Here is a 9,005-nt window from a genome sequence, read left to right as displayed (position 1 = left end):
CCTACACAAGTTCCAAGTTAATTCATCGGGAGGAAGTGCCTGGGGCCTTGGGCGGAGGAGGAGGAGCCGGTCCCCTGGGCTGCCAGAGGCCAAGGAAATGAGTGAGTTTTGAGCCTCGGCTGGTGACCCCAGCTGGCGGCTGAGTGTTCCCCCCAACACTCTGGCAGTCAGGAGCTTTGCCCCCACAAGGACCGGCAGCCCGAGGCCATGTGGACGGAGTGTCCACGTCCAAAGGCGCCCAGTGGCACCTAGAAGACTGGCCCGTGTCCACCTTAGCCCAGGTGGCACCCGGGGGTCCCCAGAAGGCAAGCAGTGCCCTTCTCTGCTTGTCACTCACAGGCCCGCTTCCGGGTCAGCAGAGCCTCGTCAGGAGTGCTTGGCTGGGGGTCCCCAACCCCTGGTTTCACGACCCACCTCGGACCCTTTGTGTCAGGGTCACAGAGACTCGGGGACGAAAAACGGGGTGAAGTGGCATCAGCTCAAACCTCGGCCTGGAGCTGGAGACTCAGAAGAGGCCGGGCCTCAAGGAGGGGGCGCGCTGGCAAGCAAGGGGCCCGCGGGGCCAGGAGAGGTCAGGCCTTTGTGCAGGGCCTCGGGGTCGCTGTGCCTTCAGGATGGTGGCCAGAGCCTGCCGTGCTGCCGGGAGCGTGACAAGTGGCCAGTTGCAGCTGTGAAGGGCCAGGGGCAGAGGGCAGGACCACCCGCTTGCACTCGTGTTGCCCAGGAGGGAGCCGCCCGCAGGGACGCTCACAGCGGGGTGGGGGTGGGGGGCGGGCTGAGGCCCAGGGCTGGGCTAGGGCCCGGGCAGACATGTGCTTGTGAGTGTGAGTGTGCATACATGCCCACGGGAGCATGAATGTGCGTGCACGTGTGGCTGTGTGTGCATGCATGCCTGTGTGTGAGTGTGCACACACACCGTGAGTGATGTGTGTGCACGTGTATATGCATGTGTGTGCAAGCATGTTTGAAGGACGCCAGGCCAGGCAGGAAGGCCTTGGGAGCAGGTGTCTTGGCCCAGAGGCCAGAGCCCAGGGTGAGGTGGGGTGGGGTGGGGGTCTGGTCGGCTTGGGAGGGAGGGGAGAGGGCGTCGGGGCCGCGTGACAGGCCTCGGGGTCTACCCTGCTCGAGCAGGAGCTGCTGCTGGGCTGAATGTTGATTTGACTGTGCGCTTTGGAAGACGCTCTGGAGGAGGGTGTGCCCAAGGCAGGGTGGGTGTGGGCAGTGGACCCTCCCTGGGCTGGTGGGGGTGGCAGCAGGCCCGGGAGCAGAAGCCGGGAGGAAGCTGGGTGCGGTTCCGTGGCCTCAGAGAGCGGGAGGGAGACAGTGCCAGCTCCACCTGCACGGGGGCCCAAGGCAATGGCCATTCCTCTCACTGTCCAGGGGCCGCTGCGAGGGGCCGCGTCCTGGCTCTGGCCCAGAGTGCAGGCCGCCCCGGCAGGGCGGGGAGCAGGCGAGGGCGTCCAGAATAAAGACGGGGGTGTCTAATCACCAAGCCAGCGGGTGGGGGGAGCATGTCCAGAAGAAGGCAAGCGAGGCTGAGAAAGGGAACAGGCAAGCCCTGAATAAGACAAGCCGTCTGGACCCTGCGCGCGGTGATCAGAGGACGTGAACCCGGCTCCAGGGCAAGGCCGAGACCGCTCCACCCTTACAACGCTGCGTCCGAGGCAGGGGAGGGTGCAGGTGTGTGGTGCGGCGACTGTCCACGCAGGTCCAGAGGAGAAGGTTCTAGAAGTCCCAGGGAGGTGGGCATTCTATGGCAGTTGGACCCCTTCAAGGGAAGGGAGCCATTTCCTTACTGGCCTGGGAAGGAGCTGCGGTCAGCTCGTCTGATGGAGGAGCCATTTGCGTGAGCTGGTCAGTGGCTTCACCGCGTGGGGGTGCTGGGGCGCAGCTGAGGGCAGCCCTGCGGGCAGCAGCCCATCACCCACTGGAACAGGAACGGCAGGGAGGAGATGCGGGCTCGGTTCCAGCGTCACCAGCCCGCAGGGTGCTCTGCACCCAGTGCCCGGCCGGTCAGGGGTCTGCCCACAGTCGGCCCCTCCCGACTCCGTCTCCCAGATGTCCCCACACCAGCTGCTCCAGACCAAGCTTCTCCCGGGAGCCCCCACCCCAGCTTCCTCCTGTCAAGGCCCCAGTGGGCCCCTCCCCAGAGGCATCACCGGGACAACACCGTCAACCCGGACCTCCTGGTCCTCACCCGCACAATGTCCAGACGGGAATTGGGCTGGAGACCCACGGGCAAACAGCACGGTTCCCCCCAGACCATTCTCGGAAGGATCCAAATCCACAGTCAGTCCCCAGAGGGTGCTCCCACGCCCCAGGAGATTCACCAGCTTGGGGAACAGAGTGAGGCGCCCGTAGACACGGGGCTCCTTGTGCCTCCTGGTAGGACGAGGGCGGTGCCGGCCGCCCCAGGGAGACTGTGGGGCAGGGGCACTCGTGGGGCCCAGCCCTGGAGGGTGCAGCAGCCGTGGGTGCCGACCTGCTCTTCCTACCTTCAGGGGCACCAGTGAGCCCCCTTTGTTGGCAGATGGGGGCTCCCCATCTGCTCCCGACCCCCAGGGCCTGCGGCACATGGCACATACCTGCCCGCATCATGGCGGAGGCGGGAACAAACCCCAGAACCCGCGCCAGCTCCTAGCGCTGCTCCGCGGGCTTGGACCCTCCCAGGTCAGGGCCGCCAGGGCCCGCTGGTGCTGCTCACTCCAGCTCGGTGCGTCCACGCGGGCGCTTCAGCGCCGAGGAGCTGGGCCCGAGGAATCGCAGCTTCTGGGCCGCGACACCCCCAAAGACCCACGGCCCCGGCTCCCCAGGCAGGGGCACCCCACCTCCGGCGGCGACGGAGCCCAGCCTCGGCTTGCCTGTCAGCCAGGGGAGGCCCCAGATGGGACACGCACCTTCTCCCCAGCAGAGGCCGCGGGGAGTCTGAGCTTGGATTGCTGGGGCACCTGGTGGCGGGGGGAGGCTGAAGCAGGGCAAAAGTTGGGGGACGCTAAGGAGGCCTCAGGCCAGGGAGACATGGTGAGCTCCACCCATCCGACGCCGCCTCTTTCCGGGCCCAGCCAGGTCCTGCCGCCCCATGTCTGTCCACCGCCGCCGTCCCCCACCTGACCTGCTGCGGCCTCTCACTCCCAGCGGGGCCTCCGCGCCTGTTTGCTCTCTGATGACAAGGGCAGGCGCTGTCGTCTGGCCGGGAGCCACGGGGCCACCTCTGGGGGACAGGGCAGCGCTGCAGCAGGACAGACGGGGCCTGACCGGGAGGGGGAGTGGGGGGGGGGACGGACACCTCTCCCCGGCTCCCCCATCCCCCGCCTCTCCTCCTCCGCCCCCAGCAACAAACAGCATAGGGCGAAGGACCCTTCCTTCCTCCCTCAGAACAGGGACCCCGCACGGCCTGCGGCAGGTGGCAAGGGGCTGCGCGCGCTCGCTGACCGGTGCCCGCTGCGGGAGGTCGGCATGGCGCTCGCGCAGGACGTCAGGGCCGAGTACCTGGAGGGGGTGGCCACCCTCCTGCTGAAGTTCAAGCCCGACAAGTGGAGCAAGATGCTGGGCGCCGAGGAGAACGTGGCGCTGCTCACCGAGTTCTTCGACAAGCACGAGGCCAGGGTGCTGGTGCTGACGCTGCACCACTCGGGCGCCGTGGTCCCCTGCCTGGGCTTCCCCGCCACGCTCAAGTCCAAGGGCGTCTACTTCTTCAAGAAAAAGCTCAGCAACGTCACCAAGAACAACTACAAGGACCTGCTCATCTACGGGGACATCGGGCCCGCGCCCGTGGAGCAGCTGATCGCCATCGTGGAGGAGGTGGGCGCGGGGTGCGGGTGCGCAGCGGGGCTGGAGGCGGGGTGCGGGGCACAGCCTGCGGGGCATGGCCTCGAGTCCTGCCAGCAAAGGAACCCCCTCCCCCCAGCCCTGCTCCAGCCCCCCGGGGTTGGAAGGGCTGGCCGCCCGGGGGTGCTGTGCACCTGCAGGCCGGCGGGGCCCACCTGGTTGGAGGCCCCGGCCTGTTCCCAGGAAGGTGCGGCCCATTCATGGGCGAGTGAGGGGCTTCCCGCTTGCGAGCCTTTGGGCTCAAGAATGAAAGGACGAGGGCTGCTGTTTCCTCCGCGCCAGCCTCGGGCAGGTACGGCAGGTGCTGCCCACCTGAGCTGTCAGACTTGGCCTTCCAGTCCTCACAGCCTCACCTGTGCAGGGGGCTCTCACCCCAGGTTGTGCCAACACAAAGCCCAGGGGCTGCTCCCCAGGCCTGGAGACGAGGAGCTGGAGGGCAGAGCAGCTGCCTTGTCCTATTCGGGTGCTAGAAGCAGCCCCACAGTCTTGGGGGCGGTGTGGCTCCCCCAGGGCCTCGCTCCTTGGTGTGCCAATGCAACCTTCTCCCCAGAACACCAGCCACGTCAGATGGGGGCCACCCTGTGACCTCATTTATCTTAGTCCCTGCTGGAAAGGCCCTGTCTCCAAATACAGTCCCATCCTGAGGTGGGGGGGGGGCAGAACTGGGAGATGTGGGGGACACAGCTCAGCCCCAACAGCACCCCAGGAGCATGGGACCCTTGCCCAGAAGAGCATGTGTGGTCAGGGCTGTCCCCATTGTGGGGCTGGCTCCCCACAGCAGTGACCCGGAGCTGGGTTGCCAGCCTGGTTGCGGAGGCCTGGAGCAGGCTGTGGCTCTGCAGCCTCTGGCACAAGGGCACCCCCCTCTCCAGGGTCCCCGAGCATAAGGCACGGGCAGATCCAGGGGGTCATTTCCTCCTAGGTGCTGTACTCGCTGCTAAACCAAAGTGAAAACATGGTCGGTTGGCCCCGGGTGGTGTCGGAAGACATCGTGAAGCAGGTGCACAAGCTGAAGAACGAGATGTTTGTGATGGGGGGCAAGATCAAGGGGAAGACGCTGCTGCCCATCCCAGAGCACCTGGAGAGCCTGGATGGCCCGCTGGAGTCCATGAACAGGTAGGCAGCCACAGCCAGCACCGCTTGGGCCTGCAGCACTGCTGGGCCGGCCAGGATGGGCCACCAGAGCCCCCCGTTTCCAGCCCTGCAGCCTCCCCACTCCTGTCAACACGTGTACCAGACCAGCCATACCACAGCATCATAGGTGACACTGTCACACAGCACGTGGCACAGAGGGGCAGTGAGGGCCTGGGAGGTGGTTCACTGGTCCTCGGGGGTCTGCAGCTCTAAACAGAGGTCTGGGAAGTGGGGGACCTGAGGGTCCCTTGCACCTGCCCAAGGCTGTGGGGCTGTTAGTGTGACTTCTATCTACTCACACAGAGGGGCTGCTTTTGGGGTTTGGGGGGCTCATTGCACAGGCTCTGCCATTCACTAAGCCCCTAACATGGGTCCCATATGACCCTCACAAGAATTGCAGGGAGGAGCCATCTCAGCTTGGACCCCACCCCAGAGCTGGTCCTGCTCCTCTTTCTTGGGGGTGCTCACATCAATCACACCCCCGTGGTCAGCTCAGGGTCCCTCACAGCTGGGTGCCGTGGGGGGTTCTCCATCCCCCCGGGCGGCCAAGAGGAACCCAAGGTACCCCAAGCTGTTGGCAGCGGGCGGGCTGGCTGAGGGCCGCAGGGCGGGGCAGTCCCTCCAGGCACGGAGACCGCAGGCCACACGCCGGGTCCATCACACTCGCCTTCCACAGGATCTCGACCCTGGACAACACGCTCCTGCACGCCATCGAGACCATCGTCATCGACTGGTCCCACCAGATCAGGGACGTGCTGAGCAAAGACTCGGCCCAGGCCCTGCTGGACGGGCTGAACCCCCTGCCCCAAGTGGAGTTTGAGTTCTGGGAGGCCCGGCTGACCAATCTCAAGTGCATCCACGAGCAGGTGACCCCTGCCCCTGGGGCTCAGCTCGGGGGTTCCAAGCTCCCGTGCGGCCCGACCCGCGGCCCTCCTTCCTCCAGGAGGGCTGATGCTCCCCTCCCCGCAGCTGAACAGGCCCAGAGTGAACAAAATCGTCGAGATCCTGGAAAAAGCCAAAAGCTGCTACTGGCCGGCCCTGCAGAGCGTATACACGAACATCACCGAAGGTGAGCCCCGAGGATGCCGAGGGGGCCCCGTGCACCCCGGGAGCGCCCACCTCCCCAGCCCCACCTTTCTAGCAAGACCTGCCTCTTGAGGGGCTGACGCGCAGAGCGGAGTGCGGGGGGCCGGCCTGGGCCTACGCGTGTACCAGGCGCCTCTCCGTGCAGGCCTGAAGGAGGCTAACGACATCGTGCTGTACCTGAAGCCGCTGCGCATCCTGCTGGAGGAGATGGACCAGGTGGACTTCACGGCGGTGAGCACGGGAGAGGGGTCCCTGGGGCCGGGGGCCTGAGCGGCTGCGGGTCTCTGGGCGGTGGTCAGTGCATGCACCTGGACACCTGCTCCGTGTCCTGGGGGCCCTCCCGACGCCAGGCCAAGGCACCAGGCGGCACCTGACCAAGCGCCCGCGGGGAATCTCCCCAGCTGCCGACCTACATCACCAAAGTGCTGTACACCATCTGCTTCATCTGGGCCACCTCCGAGCACTACAACTCGCCCTCCCGGATCATTGTGATCCTGCAGGAGTTCTTCAACCAGCTCATCGAGATGGTAGTGCCCGGGCTGCGGCCCTGTCTGCCCCCGCCAGCCCCTGCCAGGCCCTGCGCCAACCCGCCCCCCACCCCCCGCCATTTCTGCTCTGACCATCCCACCCGTGTCCCTCCCGCAGCTTAGCCTGTGGCAAAGGTGCTGGTACAGGGCTCTTGAGTGTGTTCCCCAGACCCGGCCGCGCCCCAGGTTGGGAGGGAGAAGAGGAAGAGCCAGGGCCGGCACCCCAAGGCAAGGGGGCCCGTCTGGCCCACGCCCAGCAGAGTCCCCTCTGCTTCCTTTCCACGAGCACATGACTTGGGGTTGCGGCCCTGGCTTGGAGGCCTAGGCTGCTGGGCCCGAAGCAGGGCTGAGACGCAGCCCCGGAGGGCCCCTAGTTCACCCCTGGCCAGGAGACGGTTGAGCAGGGGGGCAGGGCCTGGTCCCCATGAGTCCCCGTGGTGGGGGGAGGCTGGGACGGGAACCCAGGTCAGTGCCGGTGGAGGCCCCCGAGGGCCAGGCAGCCCGTGGCCGGTGGGAACGGTGTCGCCTTCCCTGCACCCCAGACCCGATCGTTCCTGAGCCCGGAGGAGGTGCTGAAGGGCCTGCAGGGGGAGATCGAGGAGGTGCTCAGCGGCATCTCACTGTCTGTGAGAGTCCTGCAGAGGCTCTACCAGACCTACAACTTCTGCTGCGCCAACATGAAGCTCTTCTTCAAGGTGCGCTCAGGGTGGGCCGGCTGGGGCTGCCCCCCACACCTGCAGAGGTGGAGGTGCTCAGGCCAGCTCGGCCGTCCTCTCTCCACAGCAGGACAAGGAGCCGATGCCCTGGGAATTCCCTTCTTCGCTTGCATTTTCCAGAATGAATTCCTTCTTCCGCCGCGTCCAGACCATTGAGGTACAAGTGGCATTTGCTTCATCTAGATCTTGCCGCAGGACACCTGCGCCTCCTTCTCAGCCTGCCCTGAGATGGTCTCAGAGGGACAGCGTAGGCCGCGCCCAGACAGCTTCAGCTCGGCTGCCCGCTGTGCTTGGGATTAAAACAAGATTCCTTCAAGGCCGTCTCTCCACCACCCACGCTAGTTTTCCTTCTGTTCCTGTCTTTGACCTCTGCCAGGCAGGCAGCTCTTGCACCTAGTCATGGCAGGACTAGATCCTGGCATTCAGTCAGGCCTCCAGTTCAAACCGGTTCTTACTGGATCCAATCAGTTGAAACCAATTCTGACTGGATAAAGCCAGTTCAAAACCATTCAAACTGGTTCTGACTAGAGAGCTGGTTCAAAGCAGTTCTGACCAGATCATCCCGGTAGAAAACCTGTTGTGGCTGGTTCTGGCGGAATCAAACTTGTTCAAACTGTTCTGACCAAATGAAACTGGTTCAAAACGGTTCTGATCAGTTCAAATCGGTTCAAACTGTTTCTGACCAGTTCAAGACATTTAAACCAGTTATAGCCAGGTGAAACTGGTTCAACCCAGTTCTGACTAGTTGGAGCCAGTACTGACCGGATGAAACTGGTTCAAATCAGTTCTGACCTAAAGTTAGTTTCCAGTGGCTGAAACTGGTTTTGACAGGATAAAACCAATTCAGAGAGGCCCAAACCTATTCTGACTGGATAAAATTGTTTCCAACCGCTTCTGAAACCATTCCAAACAAGTTCTGACTGGCTGAAATCAGTTCAAACCAGCTCTGTCAAAATAGAAGTGGCTCAAACTGGTTCTGACTGGATAAAGCCAGTTCAAATGGGTTCAAATCGGTTCTGACCATATAAAACCAATTCAAATTAGTTCTGACTGGAAAGCTAGTTCAAACCAATTCTGACCAAATCATTTTAGTTAAAACTGGACAGTTCTGACTGGATCAAACCGGTTCAAACCGTTTCTAACTGCTGCTCCTCTCCGGGGCGTCAGGGTGAGTCAGCACTGGAGAGGCTGGGTTACCAGGGTGAGCTGAGCGTCGTGGGTTTTCCTCTACCAGGATCTTTACAAAACAGCCATCGAGTTTCTGAAGCTGGAGAAGATTGAGCTTGGGGGCGTGAAGGGCAACATCCTGGGCAGCCAGGTGGCGCAGATCTACGAGGAGGTCTTTGAGCTGGTGAGGGTGTTTGCCGAATGCAAGTACGACCCCCTGGACCCCGAAGATTCGGTGAGTCGGGGCCTGGGCCCGGTCAAGGGCAGGTGCTCGGGGCAGGGAGGCGCAGATGCCTCCGGGCTGGGCGTGAGCGTCAGCTCCTGGCCGCGCAGATGACAGGAGGCTGACGTTCTTCGCCTTCAGAGCTTTGATGATGATTATGCTGATTTTGAGACCAAAATCCAAGACCTGGACCGGAGGCTCGCCACCATCTTCTGCCAGGGCTTCGACGACTGCAAGTCCATCGAGTCCAACTCCAAGGTAGGGAGGCCGGGCCGGCTGACCGCGCCTGTGACCGCAGCACCAAGGTGCCCGCGTGGCGAGAGG

At 63.8% G+C, this 9,005-nt stretch overlaps 1 protein-coding gene across 2 annotated transcripts in view; it reads left to right on the top strand.

Annotated features, from left to right (window-relative positions):
* The first annotated feature begins 3,390 nt into the window (after window positions 1-3,390).
* The window catches only part of DNAH17 (dynein axonemal heavy chain 17), a 72,376-nt gene continuing 66,761 nt past the window's right edge, over window positions 3,391-9,005 (top strand). Inside the window, exons 1-10 of one of the 2 annotated variants that reach the window (XM_037494951.1) lie at window positions 3,391-3,801; window positions 4,751-4,944; window positions 5,639-5,828; window positions 5,932-6,031; window positions 6,194-6,279; window positions 6,450-6,575; window positions 7,118-7,270; window positions 7,359-7,448; window positions 8,526-8,693; window positions 8,823-8,939. In XM_037494951.1, coding sequence (XP_037350848.1) covers window positions 3,457-3,801; window positions 4,751-4,944; window positions 5,639-5,828; window positions 5,932-6,031; window positions 6,194-6,279; window positions 6,450-6,575; window positions 7,118-7,270; window positions 7,359-7,448; window positions 8,526-8,693; window positions 8,823-8,939 — 1,569 coding nt within the window. In that variant the 5' untranslated portion in view covers window positions 3,391-3,456. The remainder of the gene's footprint in view (window positions 3,802-4,750; window positions 4,945-5,638; window positions 5,829-5,931; window positions 6,032-6,193; window positions 6,280-6,449; window positions 6,576-7,117; window positions 7,271-7,358; window positions 7,449-8,525; window positions 8,694-8,822; window positions 8,940-9,005) is intronic. The other variant, XM_037494950.1, reaches the window with a different exon arrangement.

Source organism: Talpa occidentalis, unplaced genomic scaffold, assembly GCF_014898055.3.
Source record: "Talpa occidentalis isolate TD23 unplaced genomic scaffold, MPIMG_talOcc4v2.1 talOcc4.7, whole genome shotgun sequence".
NCBI classification, from domain to species: domain Eukaryota; kingdom Metazoa; phylum Chordata; class Mammalia; order Eulipotyphla; family Talpidae; genus Talpa; species Talpa occidentalis.
The sequence above is the reverse complement of the archived record's forward strand: the minus strand, read 5'-3'. Positions and strand labels throughout refer to the sequence as shown.